This window comes from Megalops cyprinoides, chromosome 4 (genome assembly GCF_013368585.1).
Source record: "Megalops cyprinoides isolate fMegCyp1 chromosome 4, fMegCyp1.pri, whole genome shotgun sequence".
NCBI lineage: Eukaryota > Metazoa > Chordata > Actinopteri > Elopiformes > Megalopidae > Megalops > Megalops cyprinoides.
The window spans coordinates 43095639-43111523 of record NC_050586.1 but is presented as its reverse complement, the minus strand read 5'-3'; the positions used below and the strand labels follow the sequence as shown (position 1 = coordinate 43111523).

The 15885-nt window shown below is 38.5% G+C and overlaps 1 protein-coding gene across 1 annotated transcript in view; it reads right to left on the bottom strand.

The window, feature by feature from the left end:
* Positions 1-15885, bottom strand: part of gldc (glycine dehydrogenase (decarboxylating)) — a 29001-nt gene that overhangs the window by 1543 nt on the left and 11573 nt on the right. Inside the window, exons 8-22 of the mRNA XM_036526699.1 lie at positions 15637-15733; positions 15278-15383; positions 13131-13270; positions 12737-12817; positions 12354-12451; positions 11697-11781; positions 11501-11542; positions 11128-11270; positions 9308-9383; positions 4704-4829; positions 3956-4105; positions 3534-3646; positions 3113-3254; positions 2734-2845; positions 459-554 (exon numbers count right to left, since the gene is read on the bottom strand). Coding sequence (XP_036382592.1) covers positions 459-554; positions 2734-2845; positions 3113-3254; positions 3534-3646; positions 3956-4105; positions 4704-4829; positions 9308-9383; positions 11128-11270; positions 11501-11542; positions 11697-11781; positions 12354-12451; positions 12737-12817; positions 13131-13270; positions 15278-15383; positions 15637-15733 — 1607 coding nt within the window. The remainder of the gene's footprint in view (positions 1-458; positions 555-2733; positions 2846-3112; positions 3255-3533; positions 3647-3955; positions 4106-4703; positions 4830-9307; positions 9384-11127; positions 11271-11500; positions 11543-11696; positions 11782-12353; positions 12452-12736; positions 12818-13130; positions 13271-15277; positions 15384-15636; positions 15734-15885) is intronic.

Genomic DNA, 15885 nt, shown 5'->3' with positions numbered 1-15885 from the left:
GTCTTTGTTCAAGAACTGAGATTTCTATTGTTATGATATACTATGCCATTGTACTGACAGAACAAACACTTTGAAAAGATAAAGCAAATGTGGTCATTTTTCTTTAACTAAAAACAGTAGCAGTAAGGAAGTGTTAAAATGAGAAGACATTCAGCTGGATAACCTTCTTTATCAAGATTGAATAATTGAGCTGATTTTCTCTACAGACCAATAGACTGTCACTGCCAGCATGTCTAACATTAAATTTGGATCACATTACTACTGACATAAAGGACAAGTGCAACCTTTGCTGTCAATAAATAACAGACCACATAAAAAAACCTGAAACAAGCTGCAATTTTTCCCAAAGCCCACTTTTCCAACCTGTACTCTAATTTAATTGTTTTGTGTGGTGCTTAAATCAGACAGATGCTAGTATTTTTGTTACAGTCACGCCAGCCATTTTGAGTTCCACCTACCATAATCCTGAAGCCTCTTGGCCACATCTACTGCTTCAATATTTGCAGTCTTTTTAAATGGTCTCACGTCCAAGATGAACTCATGAGCGACAAACCCTGCAGATGGTGAACAGTGCTTTGACATTCTAGGGCAAAATTCATCAATGGACACAAGCTGTGCTATCTGTTCAGTTTCTCCAGTTGAATCAGGTAAGGCCCTGTTCACACCTGGTATTAACATGCATCTTTGGTGATCCGATCATAAGTGGACAGCTCTAACTACGTCCGTTCACACCTGGCATCTCCATATGCATCTCGAGTGACCACTTGTGATCAGATCTCACTTCCCCGCTCTATATGCAAATAAACACGTACTTCATTTCCGTTTTGCTAATGTAAGTTTACGCCTCATTTAAGGGTCTGCTTGAATGAATCTTATGACTGTCACTATGAAATGTGTGTTGTATCTGTAAATGAAAACCTAGTTGACTAGCAAGCTAGATTCCATTCATCACTGAAATTAAATACCCCTAACTCAGCTGCAGCTGATCTTTTGTTAAATTCTGTTTATCATTGGAAAAAGCATAAACGCTAGATTAGAACATTTTGAACTTCGCCGTATTTTTCTGGCACCTTGCCAGTATGGTTGAATTAAACAAGCAAAAAAAACTAAGCAAAATATGTTTCCAAAGTTTCTTACGTTATTCACTGCAATGAAAATGTTTCATAATGTAGTTTAATATCAAAGGGTGTTTGCTGATTTGCTAGTATTGTGAATACATCTATGAAATACTTTTCTAAAACCAAAGCGCCCTTGTTATGGAAGAATGCTTAACATAAAATGGCTTAACGTGGCTTAATGTTCCAAAACAGCCATCAATGATCACCAAATTTCTCTCGGACATCTCTTGTCATAAACACTGTCACCTGTCAAAAAATCAAACCCGAAATCCAATGATTATGAACACTTTTTTGATAGAAGATAGTGTTTATGACATGTGAGATGTCAGACAAATTTGGTGATCATTGATCGCTGTTTTGGGACATTAAGCCACGTTAAGCTTTTTCCTTATAATGGGCGTCAATGGAGAGGAAAACGTAGTGAGATAACGATCGTACGCCTAGGATTTCAGTTTTGATTTTTTTAAAGGAGGAAGTGTTTCTGACAAGAGATGTCCGAGTAGTTGTTTTGGAACAATAAGCCACGTTAAGCGTTTTAGAATGTCCCTTTGATATTCATGATATCGTAAATCTTGACTCCCACAACTGTCTACTAACATTTATTTGTAGAACTACAACACTTCACGTATTATTCGTAATACCATTTTTCATGTAATATATTGCATTACACCTTTGGGGCTTGGAAGCATTTGAGGTAGCTTGCGAACTCTAGTTGTTGTTGCCTGTTATCGCACTTTAAAACCCTTTCGCACGTAACTTATTTTTCATGCTATGTAGTGCACATGGTTCATTATATTTTCATTAGCATTATTGAGCTTCTCATAGTTTTCAGTTAAGTTTCAGCATTCGCTATATTTTTTAACGTTAAATCACTGTTACCTCCAAGTTAAAATTAGCTAGAATTTTTCCAATCTCGTGTTCTAATCGCACCGGTTTTAGCTTATGCACTAAACAGCTAATCACACTGGTGTGAGCGCCGTTGGCGTGCGAATGAGGACATACTTCTGCTACGCAGAGGACGTCAGTTGAGTAGGCAGTCCTCCAATGTGGCCCAGGATGCATTTGCGTTCACACTGCTAAAAGAATGTGGCCATATGCAGCCCAGGCCACCTCTGAATGTGGTCTGAAAGATCAGATCTCAGATCGGATCTTGGTGCGTTCACATCTGTACCTAGCGCTGTCCACTTGTGATGATATCACCAAAGATGCATGTTAATACCAGGTGTGAACGGGGCCTAAGACTCCTTCCTGTCCTAAAAGTTCACCGCTTCCTGATACACTAAAAAGTATAAATTAGTACCTCACACAGTCATTTTAATTAATTACAAATACTAAAATGACAGCTTGATAACTTTTCATTTTTTGACAAATTATAGATTTATGGGTTGAATTGACCAGCTGCCCAGGTATGGAAAATGGAAGTCCAGTTTTAAGTTATAACCCAGTCAAAACCCTTCTCTTTAATATCAATCATTAAGACAGCTAGAGAGAATGTCAATAAATTGATATTAAGGTTGGGTGAGATGAGCCTCAATCAGTTCCTAGGGACAGAGTACCTGGAGTGCTGCGATAAGTAATGCTGCAGTGCTATAGGCAATAGCCAATAGCCACTCACCTTTGCTGCCTCTGAAGAGTATCTTGTAATGGCTCTCCAGTCTCTTGGCCATATAGTTAGCATTAAGGATAGCCACTTCTGTGGCATGTATCAGCCCCTTGGAACCCATCATCTGGGTAAAATAAAATGGAAAACTACAGCTGTAGCATACTGTGAGTTATTTTGGGAAGGAAAATCCTTCCCTTTAAAAATAATCAAGTCTGTGCGTCAATATCTTATACAGTGCCCTGCAATTTGTTTTGTCTTACTCAATATCCTCCAAAATGTGAAAACATGAAATGGATACAGCTTGTAGGTGGAGTTTTTTTCTTTCAGATATGATCAACACTTGTTAAGCATATTGGTATTGCCAGTGTATCACACATGCTAGGTGCTTTACCTTAATGTAAGCCCAGGAGATGGGTAGAATAGCACTGGAGCCCCAGGGGGCAGCGCTGATGGTGCCCAGGGAGCTCACAGCGTTGTCAGACTTCAGAGTGACTACTGGATGGCTGGGCAGGAATGGGGCAAGGTGCTTCTTTCTGCAGAGAAACAAATGAGACAGTTTGCATGAAGCAAACCAACAGTGTCAGTCACTGAAAAGCAAAATGAAACTGTATTTATTCCCAGAGATGAATATGATGTGGTTTGTATCAACAGAGCTGGGTTCAATGTGACAGACAAGTTAACTACCTCTTCAGTGGGAATGTAAGACTTAAGTTCTACTTAAGTGGCTATTTCTGTTCTAGTATGCACTGCCCAAACACCTAATCCCACCATTCTTTCACTGGCAGGGGGTGCTCGAGTCAACGGGCACTCACACTCCAATAGGTCCCATTCCTGGGCCTCCACCTCCATGGGGGATACAGAAAGTTTTGTGGAGATTTAAATGGGAGACGTCTGATCCATAGTCTCCTGGGCGGCACAAGCCCACCTATGCGCAGAGCAGAAGACATGACACATTAACTAATTGAGGGTCTTTTAAAATTGAGCTTTACATCTCAATCTAGTGCTAAATGAATTATGAAACAACCATCAAGGTAGATTTTTTTTGTTTACCCGTCTCCTCCAATCTTACATTAAGTATGGGGATATTTACTTCCAAATACAAGGTTCTCTGGCAGTTAATATTTTCTTTCAAGTCATTTTACAGAATAGCCAAAAAAATATGTGAATATCTGAAGAAGCATGGCTACTGAGCATTAGCTGTGTGCTTGCAGTTTCTGCACAAAGTTCCTCTTACCTGTGCATTCATGTTAGCACCGTCCAGGTAAACCTGTCCCCCATACTGGTGGATGAGCTCACAAACCTCACTGACGTTCTCCTCAAACACACCATTGGTAGAGGGGTATGTGATCATTATGGCTGCTAGGTTGGCCTTGTGTTTGTCCACCTGAGATGAAAGCATGAAGAATGAGGTAACTGAACATCCACATTAGTGACAACGTTCCTTCATCATCCTCACAGTATTCACAGTGCAGTAATTTCTGATATACACAAGACATGCCATAAGCCCGCATTCTCATTTTTCAAGGAAAATTGGTTGTAACACAAATTAACCTTTGATTCTCAATTCAAAATTGTGTCTGTAGTGTTCATTTGTTCAGTTTTGGCGTGGAATGCAAAACTGATTTCTTCATTTTTATTATCTAAATGCACCTTCTGTAATGTTAACATTGTCAAGTGAGGCAACCAGTTTCTATTTTGGAAGTCTTGTGCCTTCTGTGGATAAAATTAGAAATAATCAGCACAGTTACAACATAGTTCAAAAGGTCAGAACGTGAATTTAATTAAATGGGAAGGTGTATCCAAGTATGGCCCTCTTATGCATCACTTTTATGACACTCAGATCAATAGTATCTGCATTTCCATAGCATTGCTATAAATGTTATGCATACACCCTGTTATCACATGAGTTTGGTGCTGTCCTGCCACTGTCATGAGCCACAGCAACACGTATCAGCACAGTGCTGTGGACTTTGGGCTCCTACCATGGCCTTCAGGTGTGCCATATCGATATTCCCATCCCGGTCCATCTCCACCACCTGGACCTTCATCCCAGCCATTTGTGCACTGGCAGGATTCGTCCCGTGGGCTGACTTTGGGATAAGACACACCTAGGAAACGCCATTCAGGAATGACTCTCAGCAGTGACTCAGCAGTGACTTAAAAAGAGAAGTCAGGGGTGCCTTGCTGCCCTTTACAATAAGCCATTTAGGCAAATATGTGCAAAAAATTCAGAATGTATGCCAAGGATGACACAGCAATTTTCACTAAAATCAACTGTTTGGAATATGACTAGGGCCTGGAGTTTTGCTTTAGTTGTTTTATGGCAGCCATGACAATCCTCCAGCACAAAGAGGTAGACATAACCTCAGTTTTGAGCCACTTGTTAAACAATTATCTCATTGTGGTATCTCAGTCATCCCAATTGATTATTTAGTCATTGATGTTTGTGGCCGTTATCATTCTTTAGTAATCTGAACTACGTGGCAATTAAAATTTTCACAAGGAAAACTAATTTTGCACTAAATAACTTGCACTACCATGCAAAAAGTAGTGTAAACAAAAAGTGTAAAAAAGCAGTGTAAAACAAAAAAACACAAATCATTTTTTGCTTTTTCACTTAATTTTGTGGTTAAATTCATTGTTAAGTCATTAGCCCTGTTCACACCTGGTATTAACACGCGTCTTGGGTGATCCAATCACAAGTGGACAGCTCTAAATACGTCTGTTCACACCTGCCGTTAAAATGCGTCCCCACTCGAGTGACCACTTGTGATCGGATCTCACTTCCTCGCTTTATACGCAAATAAACACGAAAATCTTTTATATTTTGCGAATGTAAGTTTACACATCATTTAAAGGTCTGCTTGAACGAATCCTGTTATGACTGTCACTATGAAACAATGCGTGTTGTATCTGTAAATGAAAACCTAGTTGACTAGCAAGCTAGATTCTGTTCATCACTGAAATTAAATACCCTTAACTCAGCTGCAGCTGATCTTTTGTTAAATTCTGTTTATCATTGGAAAAAGCATAAATGCTAGATTAGAACATTTTGAACTTCGCCGTATTTGTCTGGCACCTTGCCAGTATGGTTGAATTAAATAGGCTAAGCAAGATATTATGTTTCCAAAGTTTCTTACGTTATTCACTGCAATGAAAATGTTTCATAATGTAGTTTAATATCAAAGGGTGTTTGCTGGTTTGCTAGTGTTGTGAATACATCTATGAAATACTGGAAGAAGGGACATTCTAAAATGCTTAACATAAAATGGCTTAACGTGGCTTAATGTTCCAAAACAGCCATCAATGATCACCAAATTTCTCTCGGACATCTCTTGGCATAAACACTTTCACCTGTCAAAAAATCAAAACCGAAATCCAATGATTATGAACGCTTTTTTGACAGAAGATAGTGTTTATGACATGTGAGATGTCAGACAAATTTGGTGATCGTTGATCGCTGTTTTGGGACATTAAGCCACGTTAAGCTTTTTCCTTATAATGGGCGTCAGTGGAGAGGAAAACGTAGTGAGATGACGACCATACTCCTAGGATTTCCGTTTTGATTTTTTTAAAGGAGGGAGTGTTTCTGACAAGAGATGTCCGAGTAGTTGTTTTGGAACAATAAGCCACGTTAAGCGTTTTAGAATGTCCCTTTGATATTCATGATATCGTAAATCTTGACTCCCACAACTGTCTACTAACATTTATTTGTAGAACTACAACACTTCACGTATTATTTGTAATACCATTTTTCATGTAATATATTGCATTACACCTTTGGGGCTTGGAAGCATTTGAGGTAGCTTGCGAACTCTAGTTGTTGTTGCCTGTTATCGCACTTTAAAACCCTTTCGCACGTAACTTATTTTTCATGCTATGTAGTGCACATGGTTCATTATGTTTTCATTAGCGTTATTTAGCTTCTCATAGTTTTCAGTTAGCATTTGCTATATTTTTTTTTACGTGTTTTAACGTGTTTTTTACGCTGTTACCTCCAAGTTAAAATTAGCTAGAATTTTTCCAATCTTGTGTTCTAATCGCACCGGTTTTAGCTTACGCGCTAAACAGCTAATCACACTGGTGTGAACGCCATTGGCACGCTGTGCTTAAGCAGAGGACGTCAGTTGAATAGGCGGTCCTTCAATGTGGCCCAGGACGCATTTGCGTTCACAAAAGAATGTGACCATACACGGCCCAGACCACTTCCGAATGTGGTCTGAGAGATCGGATCTCAATGCATCCTAAATGCGTCTTTGGTGCATTCACACCTATACTTAGCGCTGTCCACTTGTGATCGGATCACCCATGGATGAAAACTTCACTGAATAATTTAGTGGTTTATTGTTCTATCATGCCAGTGCTCAATATTTATCAGTTTTTTTGTGTTCGAACACTTCACAAGCCTAGAAGGATGTCACTTTCCAACACAGTCATGTTTTAAAATTGATTTTAAATGCATTTAAATATTTCACAATTCCATGTGCCAATGAGTAGTAATTCACATAGTGTACACACAGAGTATCAGCCATAACAACTGAACCCAGCTGTAATTGACTATGCTTGCTAAACAAAATAAGTAAAGCATAATCTTCTTCTACATCTGTTGATCAGTGATTACAGATATGTCAGCAGTTTTTATCAGTTATTAAATTTTTATTTTCATGTAAGTCAGCAGTCCATGGCAGACTCACCTGAATTTAACTTGCTGATGGAACTGCCCTGCCATTTGTTGTTTATTTCAAAATGCATGCAATGTTGACTGATCTACTTTTTCAATGTATGCGCAGACCGACAAATCGGTCAAGTTATGAATGACATCCTCCTTGTTCTCCTGCATTGGCCTACAGGGACAGGTTGAAAGCCCTGCAGGTCATGTGATAGAGGAAAATTCTCCCCAAGACATAACAGCCCCTCTTGTGAAACTTGCACGTTGGGCAACAATCATGTTTCAGCAAAAAAAAAAGAACACAAAAAACCTCATATTGTCATTGGATGATACTTTCCTGGGTCTTAAAATCACCAAATATGGACTCCACATGTAACCTTCAGAATCAATGTGTTGTTTTTCCTCTCCTGTTTGCTCAACACTGGCAAGTTGGACCTTGACTGGTTCAAGAGCTCTCACCACTATCTAAGGATGTGCTTATAAGGGAGTTGTTAAACAAAGGGCAAGTTACAAAACTCTCAAACCACTCCTACCTGAAGGCTTATCTTAAGTGAATCACACTTTTCGCCCCTGTGCTTATCACAACATTTCTCTCTGGTGGTTATTCCTGTGCAACGCCTATAAAAACTTTTAACCTCCAGCCACTCAACATTTAGTATAATGTATCCAGTGACAGGATTTCACTGTCAGCAGATATTACTTATTGATATTATTACTAATAGTAATAAAGCACACCACTCATTACCAAATAAATAAATTTCCATTTAATTCTCGATTCGTAATCTTCTACTGCAACTACAACTCCATGTGTAAGTGAACAGGATTCAGACTATAAGTATAAACATATTATTTCCCCAAGAAGCTGTAGAATCTAAAAAATCTATTTTCATTTTGCTCTTTGTTTTGATATAACTTTCATCTAACATAATACTCAACCCTGAGCCACCAAAATGATACACAATATGTAAGAGTATCCAAAAAAGTGACTATATATTTCATTTGTTGATTGCAAGTAGCACTAAAACCAGTGGGTGGCTCTAAATTTAATCTAGGTTATTGGTGGCCAACCTGACCCAAAGTAGGAGCCAGAATTTACCCGTGTCTAGGGCGACAGTAAAAATGAAAATGGTGAAATATACATTTTTCATTTTCTATCCACATATTCATTTATTTTATTGCATACTTAACATGAGAGTAGGGGGCTATTTTGCCAAACAAAAAATTCAGGTCTGCCGGTTTCACACTTCTCGTGAGATGACAGCGATAAACTGAAGGCGGTTTTGTCTACAGAGACATGGCATTCTACAAATTTCACGAAATAGCACTTTCTAATCATGACATTAATCCATTGAGTAACTGGTGCGCATTTCCCTTTATTTTCCTCACAATACTTCAGGGGTCACACAAGAGGCTCTGAAGGGCTAAAATATGCTGGCTGTGTCTAGACAGCATATTGTTAATTTAATCTGAACTCCACTACTATCGAAAAATCTACTGCTTTGAATTCCCAGTGCTACAATTTAATTGTTTTTATATTGACATCAACCATGCCCAGCTAAGTTCAGAACTGGCCACAGCTTAATGTCCATCCAAGAGCTGTATATGGTGCAAGTTCAAGTTTTGGTTCATAAAGTTTTGAAAATACTATAATTTGAACAAATCACGGAGACATGCTTCAAAAAAAGTCTGCTACTGAAGGGGCGTTCTCAGTCATTCTTTATCATAAATATCTGTAGAGACTGGCTGACTTCCATAGGCTAACCAGGAATGAAGGGACATTCTATTAGCAGAGCTTTACTAGTACTCCTAAAGAAATGACTAATGCAAAAGTGTTAGATGCACTTCACATGTATAACGTGATGGGCAATACTGAGCAAATAACTTCTATTATGAAGACAGTTCCTGTTCAGTTCTTACCGTTCTGTGTGCTTCACCTTTGGAGTTCAGATAGGCTTTGATGGCAGCAAGGCCAGCATATTCTCCCTGAGCACCACTGAAAGACAAAGAAGCACACTTGTCTCAGTCATCTGGTACATACCTCAAAGCTAACCACTTTCAATAAAGCAAATATTGTGAACACATTTTTGTCTAACAGGGAATCCTGTAATAAAGAACACTCAGTATACAAGAAACTACTTTGCATATGACAGGTTACCATATCATGTCCTACTAGGTAGTTTCAGAAACAATTTATTATAAATAATTGAAATAATATGGGCTCACGGATAAGATCGCCAGACACTTTCAGCCAACATTACAAAAGTGAAGCTTTGGCTGAGATCAAAGATCATTCAAAAAAGATGGTTAAATAACCACACAGCTGTATCGTACAGCATGTACGCAAGTCCATTAGTACCTGATAACAAGTACATTAAGATAAAGCTAATAATCAATGTTCATTGTTCTTTCTGGTTTTGTCAGGTACTGGGAGACCGAATACTGGTAAATTCAGGTTATTGATAAACAAGCTACTGTCTTTGATGCAAGTATTAAGGTTTTCCTGGTCATTGGGCATCTAAAAAAAGTCATTATAAAAGGTATTTTCTGCAAGAATGTCATTGAATGTTGCACTAATCAAATGTTCTTGCATTCACACAGTTTACTCACATCACATGCACATGCAGCCAAGAAGTGCTGTACAGTACTTTCAGCAAGTCACAATCCCTAGGTTTTGGAGACTATCCCCTGCTACTAGTATTGCTTTATGAGGTGATCAACTTTGGGAAAAGTAAATAGCCAGCTAATAAAACGAACATCAACAGAGCTGTATTATTTCATACATGTTGCCATCTTCTGCTGTGAACACCACAGACCCATATACGAAGCCATACATATCTACATAGTAAAATGAAAATGGGAACTGAATTAAGGCTACAGTAGGCTATAGCACTTTTTGAAGTTAGCTTGATATTGAACTGAATATTAAAATTGACAAAGATTATTCAGCTCAACTGACTGCTCAAGGCAACTTCACATGATTTAAATTAAAGTTTAGACATGATAACATGTTTGTGTTCACTATTTAAGTAACCTTGTACGAATCACAACAGGCAGCATAATCTTTCACATTTGTATTGTTTTACAGATTTCAACTGATATGCACAAGAGGGTAGTGTATCAACAGTGCATTTTTTATAGAATTATTTCATAATATCAATAGCACCTTGCAGACACACTACTACAGTCAGCAAACATCAAAAACAACACGACAGAAAAGCTATCAAAATACATCAATTTAAATGAATTAAATAATATTTCCCATGTGGTACAGGTTATAGTGAACAAAGAAAAAGTCAGCAGCAACATTATGGTCATTACTATAATATTTTGCTGCTTTTTTAAATGAGCAGCAAAGTTAGTTATCTGTCCTGTAACCCCAGCAGAGGACTTCCCTTGACCGTAAACTTCTGCCTGCGGTGGAGGATGACATAATGACAAACATCTGATTGAGACCAATGGATCCCATTCCTGTTGCTACTGGCAGTCATACGTGACCATCTTTATTACCCTATTCCTCCATTTTTCTGCCAGCACTAATCTCAGGAAGAACCTCACAGTTTATTCAAAGCAATTACAGGCAAATACAGGCAAGCATTTCTTCATGGCGAGTAATTTTTTTACAGCCAATGTAGTATTACATGAATGTTGTCCATTTGCTATAAAATGTCAACCTACCAAGACATGTTTCTCACTCACTGTCGACTGCACATTCTCATAGTCAATCAGGAAAGACTGACCTGTTGGGCTGGAATGAGATCTTGTCATATCCTGTGACCTCACATAGATCTTTCTCCAGCTGTCTGAAGAGTTGCTGGTAACCCTCAGCTTGGTCCAGCGGCACAAAGGGGTGGATGTTTGCAAATTCTTTCCATGTGATTGGCTGTTATGAGGGAATCAAGTCAGGGAGGAATCTGACTGAACAGACAAGTGTGATTTTTATCCATGATTTTACATTAGTATGTACTGAGTTGCTTCAGTAAATATCCATTTGTAATTTACATACCTTGATCTAGAATGCAATGCAAGTGCCACATGTGACAAATGAACTATTCCAAGTGCCTCTCCTTCACCATCACCCAGTAAGAGAGAGGAGAAATGACATTCACTCACCATGAGTTCAGAGGAGCTATTTAGCTTCATGGTGCAGGAGCCCTATAGTTCATTGGTGAAAATGAATAATTAGAACCATATATGGTTATCATGGCTTAATCGTACAGAATTTGTCCCATTTTTGTTTTGACTCAAACATTATTCCCTACTCTCTACTCCTAACTTTCATAATGTAAACAGTCGACTTAAAACTCACCAGTGGTATCATACTGTGCACAAGAGAAATATCTTTGTTTTCCAGACGTTTCATGTATCGAACAATGTTGGTCTCAGAGTGATAACTGCAAATTAGGGGAGAATGAATAATTGAACAACATACTACTGAGACATAAATCACTAATACATTGTGTAACTGATCCTGGTCTTGGACTAAATCACACATCTGAGAACTTGCCTTGACCAAACATGGGATACAGTTTCAGTTCATCACTCAACTCAGCTCATATTCAGTGGCTCATACTGGTAAACTGATCCTAAACAAATCTCATACAAGTAAAATCAAACGTAAACCTGCCTGACAAACCATTTGTCCTGGTGATCTTTTAAAACAAAATATTCTGGTAATATCAAGACAAAAGACAAAAAAATGTCAAAGTTTTGTTGCAATTAAGAGCAAATCAGAGATGTTAAATGGCAAGCTACTTCGCATAGTCCAATGGGAAGAGCTACTTCCCACAGTCTCAGGTTATGCTGAGATTCTATCACTTTTGAAGAATTATTTTAAATAATTCATAATTCTTGGCACAATATTATAATGGTCGTTATGACCTGTCAGATGCTTTACTCTAGGTTTCATTTCTCATAAAATCATGCTGGATCCCTCTGAAACCAGTTCTTAAATTGTTAACCAAACCTGTTAAAAACTGTGTGTGACAGGAACTTGCTGGTTCTCTTAAATGGGGTGCCCAGAATGCCTTTCACCCTTTCCCCCATTTTCTCAGCAATCAACTCCTAAAAATTCAGATTTTGAAGAGTTTTACTCCAAGAGCACATTAAAGGAAAGAATGATTAATTAATTAATTATTTAATTAATTAACAATTAATACATGTTATATTAGTGTTTAACACATTTTGGGAAATTATTGATAAATTATCAAAAATATTTAACTAAGACTGTTCCTTCATTCTAGTTTTGTGGTCTTCACTGTGCAATAGATAATTGACAGTGACATATAATAGTGACTCAAGGTAATCATGAGTAAATAAACAAGTGAATAAATGAACAAAAAAGCCTACAGCTGAGGATTCACATCCAAACACCCAGAGCAGATCGTCCAAGTCCCTCTCAGTTACAGTCTCATCCAGAGAGATTCCTAGCTGTCAAGAGTGAATATACAAATCACATCAGCAGATGGGTAACTATTCATGCTCCAACGTTGAATAAGGAAATGAAGCTGAGCAAAAAATAATAAATGAATGCCATTCATTTAGGATTTCTTCTGTGAAATACTAGCCAATTACCTTCTAGCAAATGAAGTGCAAGACTTTTGTGGCTCTGTCCATATAACTCCCTTATCAAGACAGTCTAAAGGATTTACATTTCATCAAGACATCCAAGCATGTTGCAGCTGGTGTTAACATCATTCTGCAGGGATAAAGTGGAGCTTCACACAGCTTTAAAATAACTCACCACTCCTTCACTGTAGACCCGCAGGTTAATCTGCCTCTGCACAGCCCTCTCCAGGATATCTTTGGCTGCCACACTACAGTGGACCTTCAGTGTATCAAAGAACATTTCATGCTGGAGCTTGTGTCCTGCTCTCTTCAGACCTACAAGGGGGAAGGGGAAAAGAAAAAGAAAAAGAAAATAAACAGTTTGTTAGCAGGTTGAGTTAGCAGTTGGAGTCAGAGTCTCAAAATAAAGCTTCCACTCTGCTCCATTGTCTGAGCCATACCACAACATTCTATACTTTGATAACATGTATGGTAGTAATATTCTGCAAAATGTGCATGCCATTCTTTTTACTTTTGGTGTTGAATTTTGAATTGCTCACAAACAACTTATATCGATATTGGCCCAGATTTTGATCGAACCACTGAGGTGTCTTGTGGGAACTCATCAGCATAAATCCTTCTGTAGTTCCCTGGCTGCCTGAAGACATCAAAAGGTTGCAGGTCTACTTGGGAAGATGCATCAATAATACAGCAAATGCAAACCAGCTATAGGATTACAATATTAGAGCATATTGTTGAATTCTTTATGTGAACCAGTCAATTTAAAATTAAGTGTGGGAGAATTGTATGAAGACATCTGTGTGCCCTAGCATCCTGTATGGGAACTGGCTGAAACACAAGGACATCGATGGATAGGTTGACTGTGACCTGAAATAATTTGTTCATTGTTTAGATTGCTAGCTAGCTTGCTATTGCAATTGTGTCAGCTTTCTCATGGCATGTGTGCTTTTCTGTGTGCAACTGTAGTCATGCAATAGTCCTGATTTGATCATCATATTCAATGTATTCAATGCCATCTAGCTACCGTTTCAATTGTAGTGAATATTACAGCGACTGAATTGACATGTTGTTCACCCATTTCATGTTACAATGTAATGTAGTATAAAAAATGAATGCAGTTTGTATTTGCTTGCTAACTAGGTGGTTACTGCATTTTCAGATAAAATGAGCTGGCTCTGTTCTGTTCCCCCAGTGATATCATAGGACCCTCATTAAGATTAAGAAAAAATTCCATGTCTTAGGCAAACAGCCATCAGAAATCGCTTACTTATTCAATCAAAAGCACTGGAATCACAACACTCAACTCTAAAGGAAGCTTGGAGTTTTTTTATACCTTACTCTCAAGCTGTTGGAGTGCTGTGTCTGGATCATCTCTGCCACCTTTGTAATTGCTAGAGACAGGCAATTGTAATGTTTTGCTCTCCAGACCTCTGCCTAACATAGCTGGCAAAGTGGTTGGACTGTTCCAGCTGTGTCAGCCATTTCACAGTACTATGTACTGTCTGGAGCTAGCTATTGTTCAAACCATAGCCAAGTGAATGTCCTTGTTAAAGAGATGCTCGAATTGTCACACTGATGTGCCTTTTCAAATGACAGTTTAATGTAAAATTATTTCCTTTTGTGTTCGCTAACTAGCTAGTTATTTTCAGAGAACATCTAAGACATTACCACTGACTCACTAATCAAATGGGGCGAATTGATTCAAATGTAAATTCTGATATAGGCCAAATGGAAACACTGGTTTCTATGTTTATTGTCACTCGACTTTGCCCGTCTAGTCTCCAACAATGTTGTTGTTAGACACAATGGCCACAGTAGGTGGTCAACCAATTCGACATTTTCCTGCACTGAAGAGTTGCGGAGAGAAAACAGACTTGAGTGACCCCGTCCAAAATGCACATTTCCCACATAGGTGTTTAAGCAGCCCATGTCTGAATGCATTTAGTAACAGAGGTGCGCAACTCTCCACCAAAGCACTTAAGTGGGCATATCGCAATTCTGAATTTGGCCCTTTGTGTACAGCAAACATTTCATTTCTCTGGAATGTTTCTTTTTGCTACTGACTTCCAATTCCTTCCTTATATTTCATTTACATTATGTCATTAGCAAGTTAAAGGGGGTTAGACTAAGGTAACCTTACATTGTAGGAATTTCTCTCAGGGTCATATTATGTCACATACCAAATTATACATTGTGCCTGGAATACTGGAACTTAAATTTACTGTCTAAAGTTAGCCATTACATTGAATCATTGGCAAAGTCACCATGAATACATGAATCTAAGGAATATATGAATCTAAGATGACAGAGATCCATACATACCTTCGGCTAAGATCAGAGTGGCATTGTGTGTCCTCTTTGCAATGTGTTTTAGGCCTTGTGGCCCATGGTACACTGCAAACATGACAGCCATATTGGCAAGAAGAGCCTGAAAGAAGAAACCATGGTATGACGATACAAGCCAGGACAGAAAGTCAACAATAACAAGCAAGTTAGTTCAGTTCATTATTATACATTCAGATCAAATCTTTATCCATGTACTTGGGCAGGCATTTCTCAAGGTTCAAGAGTTGTTGTATATAAATTTAATTGGGTCAGTCTGTAAACATCCCAAAACCCACTTTTTTGCTAGCAAACCTTCAGTTAATTTTCCTTTTGTGCTGTAGTACTGCTGGACGTACCTGAGCAGTGCAGATGTTACTGGTAGCCTTGTCTCTGCGGATGTGCTGCTCTCTGGTTTGGAGTGCCAGACGGTACACTTCTTTACCAGCTGCATCTCTGTGCAGAAGAAATACAGACACTTAATACAGGGCTGCCACATTATGACCTGCCATAGATCAGAACAAAACCATGAATGAAGGGACCACAAAGCAATATGCATACTAACATTACGAGAGCACACCACAAAGACAGTCAGCACTGCCTGATGC